At 34.3% G+C, this 20323-nt stretch overlaps 1 protein-coding gene and 1 pseudogene across 7 annotated transcripts in view; both read left to right on the forward strand.

Moving 5' to 3' along the window:
- The window catches only part of Cep126 (centrosomal protein 126), a 101299-nt gene that overhangs the window by 58376 nt on the left and 22600 nt on the right, over positions 1–20323 (forward strand). For 5 of the 7 annotated variants that reach the window (XM_004870802.3, XM_013067820.3, XM_004870803.4 and 2 more), the window contains one exon: positions 14780–14844. In XM_004870802.3, the coding sequence (XP_004870859.1) occupies positions 14780–14844 (65 nt within the window). Of the gene's footprint in view, positions 1–11427; positions 11539–14779; positions 14845–15679; positions 20320–20323 lie in introns of those variants that run through there. The other 2 variants (XR_015451633.1, XM_087212318.1) reach the window with 2 other exon arrangements.
- LOC147827899 (U1 spliceosomal RNA) lies at positions 2615–2744 on the forward strand (annotated as a pseudogene).

Here is a 20323-nt window from a genome sequence, read left to right on the forward strand (position 1 = left end):
CCACAATTAAACAAAAACAAGAATAAAAAATAGCAATCCATAAAGAAAAACTTGCCCTTTAAAAACTCATTACTATGGTTGCATAATTGTTGCTATTAAGAGTTTTCTCTGTAAACCAACATCCAGATTACCTTTGTAATGCTAACAATACTAAAGTAACATTGCCAGAGAACCTGATGTTGTGCCAATTACACTACATCCTCCCTTCCCAAATTAATTGAGGTGGTCAGATCTTGGGCCACAGGCAAAGGACTATAGTTAACCATGCCCAAAGTACATCTCTGAAAAGCAATTGTCTAAAAAGATCTCCATGCTAGCAACAAAGTCTTTACACTGTAAGCATCCACAAACCTCAGCACCAAACAAAATAAAACAAATTTAAAAAAATAGAAACATGAGAAGGCAAGACAACAAAATGTCTCCAAAAACACCCTACTACCCCAAAGCCAATCTGGAGGGCTTCCAAAAGGAAAACAGGATAAGCCACACACCCAATTTATGTGAAAGAATAACAGAGGAGGTACTCAGTGGGATCACAGAAGATACGACTAAACAGACAATGGAAGTTATAACCAAAATGATACAGAAGCTTTCAGAAGATACTAACAAAAAGCTAGCTGAGTTATACAAAATAATACAAAACATGAATGACCATTTTAGCAAAGAATAAGAGCCCATGAAAAAGTTTCAATCAGAAATCTAAGAGATTAAAAATTATATTGAAAATATGGGAAGTGAAAGACATCTACAGTGAAAACTACAGTACTCTGAAAAAGAAGCTCAAAGAGGATATCAGAAAAGAAAATCTCCTGTTCCTAGATAGGCAGAACCAACAACTATAGAATGTATAGTTCTATACAGCTCATGGAATGTTCTACAAAATGCACCAGAGTTTAGGCATAAAGCATCCTTAACAAATTCAAAAACAGTTGAAATAGCTTCTTACATCTTATCAAATTACAATGAAGTAAAACTAGAAATCGATAGCAAGAAAAACCACAGAAATTATACAAATACATGAAGATTGAACAATTCACCTATGAACAATCATGAGGTCATTGAAGAAATCAGGAACAGAATTTTTTAAAAAAGAAAAAGGCAATGTAACATATAAGAATCTCTGGGACAAATAAAAGGCAATTCTAAGAGGAAAGTTTATAGCTCTGGGTGCTATCAGAGAGATGTCAAATGAAAAATCAAGAGGATATAAAAAATCTAAACAGATCAATAATAAGCAATTTGATTGAAGCAATAAAGACCAGAAAGTTTCACTGCTGAATTTTACCAAACCTTTTAAGACGAACTAACATCAGTGTTCCTCAACTATTCCTTGAAATAGAAAGGAAAGGAATGCTTTCCAAAGGAAAAGAAAACTCATTCCATACAGCCAACATCACCTCAATATCAAAATCAGACAAAGACACAACAATCAAGAAAACTATAGACCAATATTCTTGATAAATATAAGGTGCAAAAATCTTAATAAAATACTTTCAAACCAAATTCAAGAATACATTGAAAAGATCATACACAATGATCAAATTGGCTTAATTCCAGTAATGCAAAGATGGCTCAACATACATAAATCAAAAAATGTAATACACCACATTAGTTGAATCAAGGATAAAAATCACATGATCATCTCAATTGACCCACAAAAACTTTCAACAAAATACAGTATCCCCTCACGATTAAAAGACCAAAAGAGGGCCGGGGATTTTAGCTCAGTGGTTACCCTGCCTGCCTCACAAGCTCAAGGACCGGAGTTCAATCCCCGGTACCAAAAAATAATAATAATAATAAAATAAAATAAAAGACCAGAAGAATCTAGGCGTTGAAAAATTATTTCTCAAAATAATAAAGTACACATAAAACAAACCCCAGCCAACATCATTTTCAATGGGGAAAACTGAAAGCATTTCCTCTAAAATCAGGAACAAGCAAGGATGTCCATTCTTAACATTCCTATTCAATGTCATTCTTGAAATTTTAACTAGAGCAATTAGGTAAGAGACACAATAAAATGAAGAAGTCAAATTATCCTTGTTTTCAGATCCTATACTTAGAAGACCCTAAAGATTCCACCAAAAGACTTTGTGAATAAACAAATTCAGCAAAGTACTAGGATGTAAAATCAACTCTAAAAAATCAATCCCTTTTCTTTATACCAGTAATGGACTAGCTAAGAAAAAAATCAAAGAAATAATTTTATTCATAATAGCTTCAAAAAATGAAATACCTAAGCAATCAATCCAATCAAGGAAGCGAAAAATATCTACAATGACAATTCCAGAACATTGAAAAAAGCAATTGATGAAGACCCAGAAGATGTAAAGATCTCTCATATTCATGGATCAGCAGAATTAATATTGTTAAAATGGCCAAAAGCAATCTATAGATTTGATGCAATCTCTATCAAAATACCAACTACATTCTTCACAGAACTAGAAAAAATTCCTAAAATTCATATAGGAAACATAAAAGACTGAGAATAGACAAAGTAATCCTAAGCAACAGGAAAATGCTAGAGACATCAGAATATCCAATTTCAATTTATGCTACAAAGCCATAGCAACAAAAGCAGCATGGTACTTATATAAAAATAGACATATAGATACTTACCTGGCAGGGGAGATACCATGATCACAAAGGTGGTTTTCCCAGGGTGAGGCTTATCCATTGCACTCCAGATGTGCTGACCCCTGCAATTTCCCCAAATATGGGAAAAAGAAAAAAAAATAGACATATAGAGCAATGGAACAGAATAGACAACACAGAATCAAACCCATGCAATTATAGCCATTTAATTCTGGACAAAGGAACCAAAAATATATGTTGGAAAAAAGACAGCCTCTGTAAAAACTAGTACTGGAAAAACTAAATATCCACTTATAGAATATATATCATTTCAAAATGGATCAAGAACCTAGGTATAAGATCCAAAATTTTTAATCTGCAAAAAAAAAAAAAAAACCCATAGGGAAGCCATAGACACAAGCATGGACCTCTTTAATAGAACTCCAATAGCACAAGAAATAATAGCAAGAATTGACAAATAGAACCACATCAAATTTAAAAATTCTGCACAGCAAGGGAATCAACCAACAAAATGAAAAGACAGCCTACAGAATGGGAGAAATTATTTTTCCAGCTACTCTTCCAATTGAGCATTAATAACTAGAATATATGAAGAATTTTAAAAAACACCAAAAAATCAAATAGCCCTGTTATGGTGTGGGTTTAGATATCCCCCCCTCAAAGCCTCATGCAGTCATAGATAGCTATTTCAGAGGTGGATGAATCTAGAATGTGTGATGCTGGCGTTAAGGGCATGTGATTACTAAACCAGTACAATGATTGATTTAGCTCTCCCCTAATCTCAGCAGTTTGGATAAGATAATAGGGGCAGCATGGCACTGTTAAGTTCCCTTATTGTTTTTGCTACTGTGTGGGCACCATGAACTGTTTCTCCTCTGCAACACCCCACTGCCATGTGCCTCTCTGCCTTAGAACCAGCGGATTATAGACTGAAACCTCTACAAACTGAGCTTAATAAACCTTTTCCCCTTTAACTTTGGGTGTCTGGTATTTTGTCTCAGCAATGAGAGAAAAGTAACTAAGACAGCCCAATCAATAAATGGGCAAAAATATTGAATAAACACTTCTCAAAAGAATACAAGTGGCCAATAAGTACAATTGAAAATGTTCAACATTTTTAGTCATTTTGGGAATCAGAACTACAATGAGATTCTATCTCACCCCAGTCAGAATGGCTACCATCAAGAGTACAAAAAATAGCATGGGAACTAGCACAAAGAATCAACAACTGGGATCTCATCTTATTAAAAAGCTTTTTCACTGCAAAAGAAACCACCAACAGAGCTAACAGACAACGTACAATGTGGGAAAAAATTTTTAGCAGCTGTACCTCAGACAAAGGACTACTATCTAGAATATATAAAGAACTGAAAAAAATCAGACCCCCCAAATTCAAAGACTCAGTTCATAAATGGGCATCTGAAATGAATAGACATTTCTCAGAACAAGAAGTAAAAGCAGCAAATAAATACACGAAAAAATGTTCAACATCACTGGTCATTCGAGAGATGCAGATAAAAACAACACTGAGATTCCACCTTACCCCAGAAAGAATGGCTGCTACCAAGAAATCAACCAATAACAAATGCTGGCAGGGGTGTGGGGAGAAAGGAACCCTTCTCCATTGCTGGTGGGAGTGCAGACTGGTGCAACCACTGTGGAAATCAGTATGGAGATACCTCTAAGAACTAGGACTAGAGATCCCATTTGATGCAGCTATTCCCCTACTGGGTATCTTCCCAAAAGATTTAAAAGAATCATACCACAGCAATATATGTGCACCCATGTTCATAGCGGCACAGTTTGTAATAGCTAAAGCTTGGAAGCAGCCCAAGTGCTCATCAACTGGAAACTGGATAAAGATGTGGTTTTTTTTATAAAATGGAGTACTACTCAGCCATAAAAAACGAAAAACTAGAGTCATTTATAGCTAAATGGATGCACATTGAGGCCATACTCTTAAGTGAAATAAATAGGACACACATGTAAATACCGAATAGTTTCTCTATTGTGAGAAACTGATAGTGTAAATGGTTAAAATGATTAAAATTAATAATTGATAATTTGAAATAGGAAAAAAGGTCCAAAGACATAGGGGTGAAGGGAGGGGAAGGAGAAAGGAAAGAAGCAAAAGGACAAATTATGAGAAAAGAAAAAAATGGAAATGATGTCTATGTAAATAGGGAAGGGTGAAGGGGGTGAAGGGCGCACAGGTAATGGGGAAAAAATAAGAACAAAGATACATCATGTACAGGTACAAGTACCCAATGATAAATGTAAACGTATTGTATACCTAAAATGTACCAATAAAAGAACTTAAGGAAAAAAAAAAGAGTAAAAAAAAATGAATGCTGGAAATGATGTCGGGGGGAAGAACCCTTTTACACTGCTTGTGGGAATGTAAATTAGTACAGCCACCATGGAAATCAGTATCAATGTTCCTCAAAACACCAAAAATAGAGCTACCATTTTATACAGCCATCCCACTACCTGGTATATACCCAAAGGAATTAAAATCAGCAAACCATGAGGATACCTGCACATCTATCTTTATTGCAGCACAATATACAATAATCAAGATATGGAGCCAGACTAGGTTCCCATCAACAAATGACTGGATAAGGAAAATGTGGTATAGTACACATACACCATAGAATATTGTTCAGTCATTTCAAAAAAAGAATGAAATTTTGTCATTTGCAGACAAATGAGTGGATCTAGAGATTGTCATATTGAATGAAATAAGCCAAATTCAAAGGACAAATATCACATTTGTTCCTAATATATGGAATCTAAAAGAGATGACATGAAAGTAGAAGGGAGAATATCATTAGAATTGAAGAAGAAAATAGAGGGAGAGGGAGAATGTGTAAGGGCAGCTAACAGGGGGATGAATATGATCAAAATTTATATTGAAACCCTCAAAAATATGAAGGTAGGGGAAAGGTGGTTGATGGAAAGTGATTATGTTATGTGCATGTACAAAGATGTACAAGGAGATGAAGATATGGAAAATAGGAACTAGAGTTTAAAGAACAAAGGGGTGTTAAAAAGTTTGAAGTAGACCAGAAGGAATATCTGAACTGATAATGGCTGACAGTTTTTGCAACAAAAATCTATCACATTTCAAAGTAAATAAAAAGAAATTTTCTTGGTATTCAGAAGGTCTTGGTTTCAATCCCAGGAAAGAGGAGAAAGAAAAGATAAAGGAGGAATGGAAGGAAGGAAGAGGAAAGAAGGAAGAAAGAGGGAAGGAAGGTAGGGGGGGATGAAAGATCTTCACCAACACACATCACAGCAAATTTAATCAGCAACGAAAGAAGCAGAAAACATTGAAAATATCAAAAAGTAGTGAATAATGTGTTCAATGTGCAAATTTTAAAGTAAAAATGTCTTGCAAGAATGAGGGTGAGCTTGGCATGGTGGCACATGCCTGTAATTCCAGCACTTGAGTGGCTGAGGCAGGAAGATTGCCAGCCTGGCATACATAGTAAGACTCTGTCTCCAAAAATAAAGGAATAAGGGTGAATTAAAAAGTAAATAATCTCAGATGGTCAGTCTGAGAGGATTAATTTGCACAAACATAAAGCAATAAATATAATGAAGTAGTGTGTGTCTCAAAGAGAAAAAAATTAGAATTACAGTATTTATTGGAAAAAACATTTATGATAAACTCACTACCAATATCATACTAAGGGAGGAAAAACTGAAACCACCCCCCGTAAAATCAGAAATAACACCAGGGTTCCACTCTCACCAACTCCTGTTGAATAGAGTACTCAAAATTAGTCAGAGCAACCAAGCAAGAGAAAGAAAAAGGTTTCAAATAGAAAAAGAAGAGGTTAAATCATTATTTGCAGATGACATGATCCTAATAGAAGATCCAAAAAAACTACATCAGAAGACTCTTAGAACTAATAAATTCAGCAAAGTGTCCAGATGCAAAATAAACACAAAAATCAATGAGGTTCCTGCATACCAATAATGAATCTACCAAGAAGGTAACCAGGAAAACATTAACAATAGTTTAAAAAATTAAATACCTCAGAATTAACCTAACCAAGGAAGTAAAAGACATCTGATTATGGTTTGTGTCTAGAGTCCCCCCAACCCTCATACGCTCATAAGAGGGCCTTTGGGGACATGACTGGGTCATGGGCGTGTGACACTGGATTAGCCCACTGATGGGTTTATGGCTGGGTGTGATTTTGGAAAGTGAAGCCTGATGGGTAACTTTGGGCATGGCCTGGAAGAGTGTATAAGTATATCCCTCCTCCTCCGTTGATGGCTCTGCTTCCTGTCTGCAATGCCATGAGCTGTTTCTCCTCTGCCACACCCCTCTTCCCTTCCTTGGAACCAGCTGATTATGGACTGAAACCTCTACAAACTATGAGCCAAAATAAAACTCTTCTTTGACTTGTGGGTGTCAAGTATTTTGTCCCAGTGTTGAGGAAGTAACCAAGATACCTCTATAATAAAAACTATAGAACTGTACAAAAAGATTGAAGAGGACATTAGTATATGGGAAGACATTCCCTGTTCTTCAATAGGTAGAACAAATATTGTCAAAGTGGCCATATTATCAAAAATTATAAATATACTTAATGCAATTCCAAACAGAATACCATCAGCATATTTTACAGAACTAGAAAAAAATTCTAAAATATATATGAAACCAGTAAAGTCCCAGAATAGCCAAAGCAATCCTGAGCAACAAGAGCAAAACAGAAGCCATCCCAATCCCAAACTTCAAGTTATACTACAAAGCTACAGTAATAAAAACAGGATGGCACTGACACAAAAGCAGACATGTTCACCAAGAGACTAGAATAGAGGATGAAGAAACAATTCTAAGCACCAAATAATAGGAATAGCAATAATAATAATACACATACATAAAAAATTGGTTCCAAGGTGATTAAAAATTGTGAAAGAAAGTAAATCTTGTAAGAGATAATATGAGAAAATATCTCTAACCTCAAGGTAAGGAAGGATTTGTTTAATATATAATCATGGGAGAAAATCAATAAATCTGACTATTAAAGTTACAAACTTCATACCAAAAACATCATCAAAAGAATGAAAAGATAAGCACAGAGTTCCAGCAGAGAGTGCAGTAAGAAACAGAGCATGGCCTGCTTCCCCAGAGTCCTCCAGGTCCTCCCCGCGGATGGCAGTGGGTGACCTGGGGGGCCCAAGGATGGGCCGCGCCTCTGCCCTGCAGCCTCTTGGATCCCTCACTGCGACTGCCCTGTGGCTTTGAAGAACAGGCGAATCACCCTCCCCCTACCCCGACGCCGCCACTTCGATGACCTGATGGCGGTAGTGGACTCTGAGCCAGAACACCTCAGACTGAAGGGTCTCCAGGTCCAGCCTTGCTGGCCTAGGCAAAACCCCCTCCAGCAGTGGCAGATGTAGCGCCTTGCAGCAACTGCAGCGAGGCATGGTGAGAAGAATGGCGGCCTCCGGACTGCAGCAGAGGCCCATTACATCAAAGGCCAGAGAAGGTGGATCTGAAAGCTCGGCTACTTTGGGCCATAGAACTGCGCAGATCCGGGTCCTGAGGTGACTGCTGTGTCCCAGTTAAAGGAGACCGCACCTCCTTGTGGGGAGAATGAATAAAGGCCTCACCTGCCCTGGAAGGTGAGGGAGCTCTGGCAAAGGACGGGTGGAAAGGCTGGTGGGCCATGGGCAGTTGCCAAAGAGAGAAACATGAAGTAACATTCCACTTTTGGCTAATTGGAAATGCCCACCACCCTTTGGAAAGATTTACTGGCCATTTTCAGGAGGCCTGTGTATATAACATGAAACAGCTTTTCTCAACATTCCCCCAACCTTTTAAAAGAAAACTTGCTGCATGTGGACAATATAGATGTAAAGAAGTTGCCGATGTATGATAAAGTTGTTAGGAAAACCACATGTCTTGGAAACACCCATTTGTTTTTTAAAAATGACAGAAAAGAAACGTTTTCAGAAAGTGACTTTGAAATGGAGTTGGGTAGACCACCTAGATCACTATCACTAGGAATGATACTTGTCTGCATTTGTTCTGTGGGTTAGAGGGCTCGGAGAAGAAGACAGAAGAGAAGAATGTCCAGTACCAGACTGGTTATATGTAGAAGACATTGTTTGTATTGTAACCATTGTTTTGTGTGTGCATTTTAGTCCTCATTACTATATATATATATATATATATATATATATATATATATATATATATATAAAATTGACAATGTTAAGTACTTTATTGAACATCCGGTCTTTTGAGATAATTCTCAAGTGCCTGATACATGTTAAAAAGTAGAAGTCATAAAATAACACATTGTGTAAAATTCTTTTTGTTAGAACTCACCTGAAGTGTTATTTTGGGGGAGGAACAGGCAAACCCCCTCTTGAGTAGTACACATTGTTTATGCACTGGTTCAAGGAAGAGAAGGAAATGCAGAGTGCTGTGCTAGTCCATTTATAGCAAAGCAAGTTACCATTGTCCCTTATGTCTGTGCATTTTTACTTTGCTGTGTATGTAAGGTATGTAAGGGATAAATGAGACCTTATACAATATCTAGTCTTCCTAGATGTTAAAGAGGCTGCCAGTTTTGAAAAAGGTAGAGTTAGTAAACTAACAAATTTTGTACATTTTGTATTAAAATTCCAGGAAAGATTGTCTTCTGAAAATTTGAGCATTTTAGCCCACTGGGCTAGTGGAGAAAAGAAGGGTTCTAGACTAAAATGTTCATATTTTCAAGACACTTTCAACTATTGTTACATGTATGCAGTTTAATCAAGACTGCTGTGTATATATAATGAACAAATTGAGTCCTTACTTGAAGCATCTAGTCTTGTCTAGATGTTTAGAAGTGCCCAACGTATGTTAAATGTAGAGGTAGTAAAATATCACTTTGTAAATATCTTTTTGCTAAAGTTCATATGAAATGTTAATGGTAATGGAATGGTTAAACCACCGCTTGAGCGATATGGTACTGTCTGTACTTGTTCAGTGGTTTGGAGGTGATAGGAGGGAAGCAATTACAAAGGTATTATGTTAGTGCATTTGTACTTAGACATAATTTTACTGTATGTTTTGTGGGTTTTGTTTTGCTGTGTATATAGTGTATATAACAGACAAATAAGTCCAAATTTTGCAACATCTAGTCCCTAAATGTTAAAGAGGTTGCCAGTGTATGACAAAGTAGTAAAGTTAGCACATTTTGTACATTTTGTGTTGAAATACACAGAAAAGCTTGTCCTCTGTAAATGAATTGTGGATTCAACTATCTCTAACATTAAGTATTCCTGTATTTGTCCACTGGGTTGAAAGCAGAGAGAAAGGAGTGAAGTCAAAATTGTCATATGTAGAAGATACCTCAGATTACAACCATTACTATATGTGCAATTTTATTTATCAGTGCTATATGATAGCAGGCAAGTTCTTTTATGAAAAATCTAGTCCTAGATATGTAGAAGTGCTTGATATATTTAAAAGTAGAAGTAGTGGAATAATACTTTGTAAACAACTTTTATAAACTGATAGGAAATACTATGTTTGCAAATAGAATGGTTAAACACCTCTGAACAGTATACTGTCTGTACTTGGTCACTGGGTTGAGGGATGTGGAACAGAAGAAATTGTTAAAAGGTGTTTTGTTAAGTGTATGGTAGAAAATTTCAGCTGACATTACTCTTATGTTACATGCATTTCACTTAACTTTGCTGTACTGTATGTATAGTGTATATATTGGATACGTGAGTCCTAATTTTATAATATCTGGTTTCTAGATATTAAAGAGGTTTCCAATGTATGACAAAAATAGAGTTAGTAAACTAACACATTTTGTATATTTTGTGTTAAAATTCATAGAAAGGCTGTCTTCTGAAAAGGATTTCTGAAAGTGTAATTGTAAAATCACATTTGAGTGACACATGTGCCTCTATCACATGTGACAAGGAAGGATAAATAGAAAGAAACGAAAGATTCTAGGCCAGAATGCTCCTACTTAGAAGACACTTTCACATATAATCATTGTTACATGTATGTAGTTTATTCAACACTACTGTATATATAGTGGACAAACTTAAGTCCACATTTGAAATATCTAGTCTTTCTAGATGTTTAGAAGTGCACAAAGTATATTAAAAGTAGAGGTAGTAAACAACATATTTTGTAGATACCCTTTTGTTAAAATTAATACTGTCTTTAGGAAATGAAATGATCAAACCATTGATCTGAGCAGTAGACATATTTGTGCTAGTTCAGAGAGGGAGGAGGAAAAGAAAGTACAAAGGGCTCTAAATCAATGTAGTTTAGGTGAAGTTGGATTGACCACTGTCCCTTATGTCTGTGCATTTTGTTTTGATTTCCTGTGTATATAGTTGTTTATAAAGGACAAAGGAGTCCTAATTTACATCTAGTCTTTCTAGATGTTAAAGAGGGTGCTGGTGTGTGACAGAAGTAGAATTAGTAAACTAACATGTTGAGTACACTTTGTATTAAAATTCATTAGAAAGAATGTTCTTAAAACCACTTAGTAAGTGAAATTGTTAAAGCCCCCTCTAAGTATTACATATCCATATATCTGACCCAAGGGTTAAAAAAGGTGGAAAGGGGAAAGAGCTCTAGACGAGAGTGCTCCTATTTAGATGATAATTTAAAATTTAGCCTTTGTTAAGTATGTGCAATTACTTAACATGTTAAGCAATTTACTCAATGCCACTATACATATGAGACATTTTAAGTTCTCACTGGAAACATCTAATCTTTCTAGATGTTTAAAGTTCACACATGTAGAAATCAAGGGCTAATATAATGCACTTTTAAGTATTTTTTGTTAGTTCACAGGAATGGATGTATTTTGAAAATGGAATTGTCAAACTTGATGTCTTGAAGAGTATGCTGGCTATTCATGGGGTGCCCGAGGGGAAGTATGCAGAGAAGGAGGTTAAGTGAGTTCAGATTGTCTTGCCATTGTTCTGTATGTACATTTTAGTTAATATTGCTGGATATTGGGCAAGGGATTTAGCTCAATGGTGCCGCCACCTACCTCCACTTGTGAGGAAAGTCCTGAGTTTGATCCCTAGTACCAAATATATATATATATATGTATATATATATATATATGTATATATATATATATATATATATATATATATATATATATATATATATATTGCTGGGTATTAAAGGATAAGTCTTACTGCCCAAATTACGTTAGAAATAGCAAAGTCGTTTTTAGGAAGAATTGTCTTCTGGGAGTGACCTTTTTTAAAGCCACCTCTTGGAGCTGGATATGGTCCTGAATTTAAGTCACTGAAGTGAAGAGGGAAAAGGGTGGGTGAGGGTGGTAAGTGCTCTTTATTAGATCTCCATATCTTGAAGATGATTTTAGATTATAACCATAGGCCTGTGGGTGCATTTTTTGTAAAGTACTTGGGTGTATTGTGGACAAAGTTCATACTATATAGCACAGCATCTAAGCTTTATAGATGTCAGGAGGTGACAATGTACCCTAAAAACTAGAGGTAGTGAGTTAGGCAACATTTAAGTATCCTTTTGTTATAATTGATAGAAAAGATGCATCTTGGACTTGGAATTATTATGACACCTCTAGGCAGTATGTATCAGGACTTGTCATTAGGCTGGCAACAGAGGGGCAGAAATAAGCACACAGGGAGAGATGTGAGTAAAGTGTTCAGATTTACGTTTTGGTGAGAGGAATCAAAGTGTGTCTTCTAGTTACACTGTAGAAATACATTAATATTTCAGTGGGAATATGCCTTCTTGCTAATATCTTAATAGTAGAGGTCTGATAACTCTCAGACACATGGTTTGGTGTACTCTGTTGCTTTATGTCTCATTTTAAGTTGAGCATTAAGGAAATGCAGTATTTTAATTGTGACTTTGCCAATACTTCTATCTACAGGCCTGTTGCCATTTTTATCTTCAGTGAAATTTTTGTTCCCAAGAAAGGCAGGATTACAATTTTTTTCTAACAGATTGAGTTGGTGTAGTGTGTTCTTAGTTATCAAAAATACTCTTGTAGCTTTGGGATTTTGAATTGGTGAATATTTATGATGTGTGGAAAAGCATGACACACACTGCACAAACTCAGTCACACAAAATGGCATGTCTTATATGTATGCACAGGACCTAGAAGAACACATCCAGCTAAGCTGCTTATGATTGTGAATGACTTTGTTCTCTGCTTCTCGTGTTTTTGTTTCCTGTAATGCACATATTAACTTTGAAAAAGTAAAAATTATTTTTTAAACTCAAAAAAAGATAAGCCACAAATTGATAAAAATATTTATAACACTTAGAAAGCCCAGAGTGGTGGAGCACACCTGTAAATCCAACTACTCAGGAGATTGAGACAGGAGGATCATGAGTTAGAGATGAACCTAGACAACTTACTAAGACCCTGTCTCAAATAAAGGGGCCTGATAATATTGCTTAGTGCTACAGAACTTGCCTACTATGTTCCAGGCCTCTCAGTTTAATCCCCAACACTGCAAAACACAAACACACACACATAGAATGAAAGACTTGTTCAAAATATATGAAGAACTCATAAATCGTAAGAGAAAAAACAGAAACTTAATAACAAAGGAAATATAGGGCCCGGGATGTGGCTCAGTGTTGCCATGCCTGCCTGGCAAGCACAAGGTCCTGAGTTCAATTCCTGGTACAGCAAAAAAAAAAAAGAAATATAAATGATATTGCATTGATAGTTGTTTCATTAGTAGAAAAATACAAATTAAAGCAATGAGGTCTATTTACATATTAAACTTCAGCTAGAAGTTTAAAAGCCTGTGAAAGAGTAAAATGATGCAATCTCATTAGGAAATATTTTGCCGCCACTACCACCACCTCAGTTAAATATGAGCATATCTAACAACCCACCAATTTCACTTATAGATATATACCCTAGAAAAAACTCTGTATAAGTCCACCAGGAGATATGTATAAACATATAGAGGTCATTGTTTATAAAAAGTCAACACTTAAACAGTATCTTCATGTGATAGATTATTATTCAGCAAATTACAGTTACACACATCATTGTGGATGAATCTAAAAATATATAATTTGACCAAAAGAAAATCACAGGAGAATACAGTACAATTCCATTTATATGAAGTCCAAAAGTAGGTAAAAATAAACTATTATTTGGGGAATAATACATGTGTTAAAGGGACAAAGAAATGCAGTCAGTAATAGTAGGTAAGTGAAAGAAATGCAATCTTCAGGGCAGTGTGGATGCAGAGAGTTCCAGGAAGCTTCTAAAGTAGTGACAGTGCTGAAATTTTTAGTCTACATGGTTGCACAGACATTGCCCTTTAATTATTATCATTAAGATCATCATCATTATTAGACTATGCCTACATATTTTGTAGACTCTTTTTGCATGTTAGTTGCAAAATCAAAATTAAATTTTTTATCAAAATTAAATCTAAAATGATATATTTATAAAAGGCTCAAAACTACAATCACAAAAGCAATATAGAAATGAGGTATAATTTTAAAATTCAAAATATTGCAGAAAAGAGCCAAGGATGTACCTCAGTGGCCCTGTGCCGGCCTGGCAAGCTTGAGGCCTTGAGTTTGATTCCCAGTACTGTGAAAAAAATTTTAAATAATAAAATAAAATAAAATAATGCAGATAGATAATAAACTCAGATCGATATTTCAGAAGAATTTTTATTTCTATTAGATACTTCTATGTATTTAAATGTTTCACATAAAAGATTCTGCCTGATTTTTCTTTTATTCAATTCTTCTTACTATATGGACAAAAGCCTAAATATTGAAAAGGCAAGCATTAACTAAATTACTCTAATTTTGTACCACAATAGCTAAACATCTTTTCCTTGAAAGGCTCCAAGGCTAAATGATAATTTGATTGAAAAGAAAAGAAGAAAAGGAAGAAGAACATAACATTTGAATAAAGTTTATTGTATAATAGTCAAAGTACTAGGAATTCCCTTTTATCAGTATAAATTTTGTATAATTGTAATGAAGTGACTTATGTTTTATATTAATAAAGACTATTTCTAGGAGTAACAGAAAAAAATCTCTTACTCATTTTTTAATATTTTGAAAAATCAGAATTTAATATTTGACTCTATAGTCACTCTTTCACTATACATAACTAAATTATTTTTGTGTTATGGTATAATTTTTCAGATGTACAAGAAACTATTTGCAAAAATCCATCCATCAAAAATATGTTACAAATAACAGCACTTCTGGTAAGTTTTTGAAGAAATCCTCTTTTCTTGTTTTAGAAAACATTATGATTTCATGTACACATCACTAGAAGAACCCTTTGTTGATAAGTTTTTCTTAAGATTGGTTTTTAGACAATTTTTTCTCCTCCAACCAACTTTTTATCTGAGGATGCTTCATTACAAATAAATATCCTCACATTAAAAATATCAGAATATAAATATTTTTATATTACATCCAGAGTATTGTATCAGTCATGACAGGAGACATCAATCATCAAATAATTTTATGTATGTAGCCTAATTGGAAATTGAAAATTGTAATAATCTCTGCCTTTCCCCATATACCTTCTATGTATTGAGATTCAAAACTAAACATTATTATTTTGAATCATTCTTTGGGGGGGCTGGGCACTGAATTCTAGTAAAGACACACATAAAAACCAATCCCTGCATTCAAGAATTTGCAGTCTAACAGAGCAAATGGCATCTATATGGATAGTACATAAAAACTATACTTAGTAAGTTAGTAAAACATAATACTTAGTAAGACTATGTGATGTACAAGCTATAGAAACCACAGGAAAAAACTCTTATCTGGCTAGAGGAAACCAGAAGACATATTCAGTTTTATGTAAAGCTGTCCACAAACTAAGATACTACTTGTACTTTCATGGTAATTTAGGTATTCACCAGAGAAATATTTTGGGGAATTAAACTGGATGCTTACCATGTTTTTCACCATGTGCCCTCGGTTCTGAAATTTTGAAAAGAAAAAATACAATTATGTAAAAATAGTACATTTCTTATTACTTGCTATTATATAAATAAAGTAAAATGTTTCTTACTTATATTTCAGGTTCTTGTTATGCTCTGGCTATGATAATGAATAGCAGTGAGTGAGAAGGAGGCTTTCTCTGCCCTCCTGAATCTTACTTACCTCTCAGCATAGGGTTCTACAAAGTGCCCTTTGGCATTTTTGATGTTGTTCTTTTTAGACATAACTGTTGTCAACAGTCACTTTAATTCCTGAGGTCTTCATGGCTACTTTTACATACTAGTTCATTTTTTCTCAAATTTTTCATCTGAATTGTTCGATAATTTTACAGTGATAATTTTTCTGTGCCTGAAATTTGACTATGACAATTTATGTAAGTTCTGACATTTATTATTAATTACTATAATTCTTATTTCACATTAGTAAGAAAATACCTGTAGTGACTGAGATCACTATTCTGTACAAGTTAAAAACAATGCATTAACCACACAGCATGAATACTAAATATTATTCTGGAGGGAAAAATTAGGAAATTGTTGTGCATATCAGTGTACTATGTAATTATATTACTAGATTATCTAACACTTAAAAGTGTGGATTGGGGATCACTGGTAGGTTTTTAATTTTTTTATCCTACATCTTTTTTACTCATGACAGTTGGTAATCATTAGTTTTCTTTAGTATTTATCTTCAGATATATCAGACTCCTTCATTTTAATATCATCATTTACACAGGTCAGAATCTTCCATTTATTTTCAGGGGAAATGGTATAAAAATCACAAAATTATTAACTGCTTGATTAAAGAGCTAATACCAAATTTGCTTTTTTGCCATATCCTACATGAGGATTTGGACATTTTATTGTTGTCTACCCATTTGACTGTTATTTCTATGTTCCTGTACTCTTCACTTGAATTAACCAGTTGTTGAAAATTTGCCTTACTTGCTTTATAAGTGGACAGACAAATAAATAGAATAGAGATAAGTAGGTATAAACAGAGAAAGATAAGTTTTATCAACTGTTTGAAAGTATATTTATAAATATCATATTTCCCCTGTAAATATTTCTGCATACATGCCCTTAAGAAGAAACACATTCCTCTGTATAATTGCAACACTATTATTATAACCAAGAAATTTAACACTAATGCAATAGTATTATGTGATATACACATTCCACAGTTCCCCAGTTGTCTAAATAAAATGTGCTCTGTGACTATTTCATTTTTCTGATCCACTCCCCAACCCACGATTAACTACCACTACCCCACCTCAACACATGCACACTTTTATTGGAGTGATGCTCTTTCTCTATCCTGTCATTCCTTCTTTTTCTTTTCTCCCATGATATTTAGTTGTGTTGATTTGGATTTCTCCTTTCAGGCAGGGAGGTGAACTGATATATTCATTTATGCCAAGGTTTTCAGGATAAATCTTTTTAAATGATTTTTCAGAATAAAACATGGAAAACCACTTAAATAATTTAAAGACAATATATGAAAAGAATTTTTTTGTTTCTTGAGACAGAATCTCACTCTATAGTCTAGTCTGGTCTTGAACTCAATACGTGATCCAAGATAGCATAGACCTCTTACTCCTATCTCACTCAACCTCTTGGGAGCTGAGACTACAAGTATGTGCCACAATGCATGGTGTATTTCTAACAGTAAAATTTCAGACACTAACCCTTGCTTGGGTGAGGGAAATATTTTTGAACCAAAATGCCTTTATTTTCAAGTAAAATACCCTTTGTAACATGAGTGACCAGTATCCTACCATTGTTTAGAGCAAGTGCAAGACTGAGATTTCAGAATAATAACAATAATAATTAATAATAAACTGAAACCTCCCCCCATACCTTCACTGGATACTTATAGTCATCCTAATATATAGCATTTATCCCATAGAGTACCTGAGAGTATTATGTAAGATTACCATCCAAGTAAAGCGCTTAAAACAGTGCCTATAATACAGTACATGCTAAATACATGCTTGGTTGGATTTTTATTATTAACACAGTTCTGATCCTCTTATTTAATTGTCCCCCCCCAAAATGTAACATTCCTTAAAACACTTCAATAAAATTTAAGTATATAGGATTTACACTTAAGTATTTAAATGAAATTACATAAGTTGAAGTATAACTTTCTCTTCTAAAAATTAGGAATCATTTTAACCACCTTTGTAGTCCTCTTTTCTTTTCCTTTTCTCACTACACTATGAATTTCCATCCCATCCAAGAATATTTAATACATTATTCATCAAGTTTGCAATATTCTGTTCTGCCTCTTTTTTTCCAATGATACTTACATTCAATTCCAAACTGCATTTTAGTATTTTAGTGTCTTTTTGCTTTGTTTTCCAAATTCATCTAAGCATCAACTTTATATCACTTCCTCTATGAAGTCTTCTATAACAAATTCACTTCGTGATGTTCTCACCCTCCTATGAACTTGGTATTGTAGTGTCTCACATTTTGTATATATATTACACAGATATTTTTGTTAGTTGTCTGTCTGTCTTTCTTTCTTTCTTTCTTTCTTTCTTTCTTTCTTTTTCTTTCTTTTTGGTACCAGGGATCAAACTCAGGACCTTGTGCTTGCAAGGCAGGTGCGGTACCACTGAGCTAAATCCCCGGCCCATTAGTTGTCTTTCTAAGTGGAAAATCTTCTTGGGCCCAAAATTGTTTTTCAGTGACATATCTGCTTTATAGAAACTAGCACATACTAAATATATAGAAAATATTGATTGACTTATGTTTTTTTTTCAGACAGGTCTTGTTAGTTATTCTAGACTAGACTCTAACTCACAATCCTCCTGCCACAGCCTCTCAAGTGCTGGAGTTGCAAGCATGTGCCACTATGTCTCACTAACTTATGAATTTTTTATGCATGATTTTTGAATAGGTAAATTATCTGTCTTTTTCATGCTGTCATAAAATGCAATAATTTACTTGAAGCTGAAAATTTTTTTAATATTCTGAAACAGGGTTTCTTACTCCATAAAAGTAGCACTGCTTCGAGAGTGCTTCCAAAGCCCTTTATTGTTAATATTTAATAAATTAGTACAATATAATGCCAAATAGATATTGTTGAGATATAATTGGAAAGAAGAAATGAAATTTATTCAGTGAGTGCCCACCATTGAATAGTGCTGTTCCAGATGGTTTCCCTCATATTCTTTTTGTTGTTGTTGTTGTTAAATTCTTTTATTGGTACATTTTAGGTATACAACACAATTACATTTTTCATTGGGAATTGTACCTTTACATAATGCATCTTGGTTCTTTTTTTTCCCCCATTAACTTTATTGGTACATTTTAGGTATAAAATACAGTTACATTCATCATTGGGATCTTGTAGCATTACATGAGTCTCTTGGTTCTTATTTTTTTCCCCCTTCCCTTGCCCTCCCTTCACGCCCTCCACCCTTCCCTATTTGCAAAGACCTTGTTTCCATTTTTTTCCTCTTCTCATATTTTTTCCTTTCCCTTTTTTTTTCCCTTCCCCTACCCCTCCCAATTCCCCTGCTCTTTTAGACCTTTTCTTCCTGTTACACAATATCAGTTATATATTTTTTAAATTACAATATTAAGATCTAGGAGACATTACCACAGATTTTACAGAATTTAAAAGGATATAGAAAGCATATTACAAAAATCTTTTTTGAAATAAATTTGACAACTTCTAAGAAGTAACTTAGAAGACAAATTAATGAAACTAACTCTGGAGGAAATATAAAATTTGAATAGCACCTATTAAAGAAAGTATATTCCTAGCTTGAAAACCTACCTATATGACAACAGCAGGCTCATAAACATTTTAACTGATAAATTATATCAAACACTTAAAGCAGAAAAAAGAAGGAACAATTCTCCCCTCATTTTAGGAAATCAACATTGATGCATCTTGGTTCTTATTTTTTCCCCATTCCTAGCTCATATTCTCTTAGTTAATCTTCTTAGCTAAGGCCATCAAGTAATTTTCCTGTCTCAGAGCTGTTCAGTGGCAGAGCCAAGATTTATACTTTCCCTCACAAAATCTGTCTTACTTTTTAAAATTATTTCAATTAATGCCACTATCGTCCTCCACATTTCTCTATCTAACCAGGCTTCATATTGTCCCATAGTAATATGGAAGAAATCTCCCTTATTATGTTTACTAAATACACCACAAATCCAAACACTCCTCTCCATTCTTACTGATTAGTGTTGTAATTAATGAATTTGTTATGTTCCCGGTAGCCTATTATATATTTTATGAATAGCTAGAAGAAAGGAGTTTGGAGGCTCTAAATACAAAGTATTGATGAGAAGGAAATATTAATTACCCTGCTTTAATCAGTATATATTGTATATATGTGTTGAAATAATAGACTGTTCCCTAAAACATGTACAATTATTATATGTTAATGGAAAGCATGTAAGTTTGAGGAGAGCTAGGGGTGCAGTTCAGTAGTGGAGTGCTTATCTTGTATGTGAAGGCCTTGGTTTAAATACACAGTACCACAAAATAAAAAGAAGTTCAAGGATGGAAATGCTAACTACCATTACAAATTGTATACATATGTTGAATTACTGCACTATACCCCATAAATATGTATAATTAAAATATTAATCATGGTGCTGAGGATGTAGCTCAGTGGTAGAGCACTTGCCTAACATATATGAGGGCACTGAGTTTGAAAAACTAACAATTGTAATCATCATTATTTTAATTTTTTGA

This window comes from Heterocephalus glaber, unplaced genomic scaffold (genome assembly GCF_053883595.1).
Source record: "Heterocephalus glaber isolate CG9 unplaced genomic scaffold, H.glaber_assembly_v1.0 deba00001429, whole genome shotgun sequence".
NCBI classification, from domain to species: Eukaryota; Metazoa; Chordata; class Mammalia; order Rodentia; family Bathyergidae; genus Heterocephalus; species Heterocephalus glaber.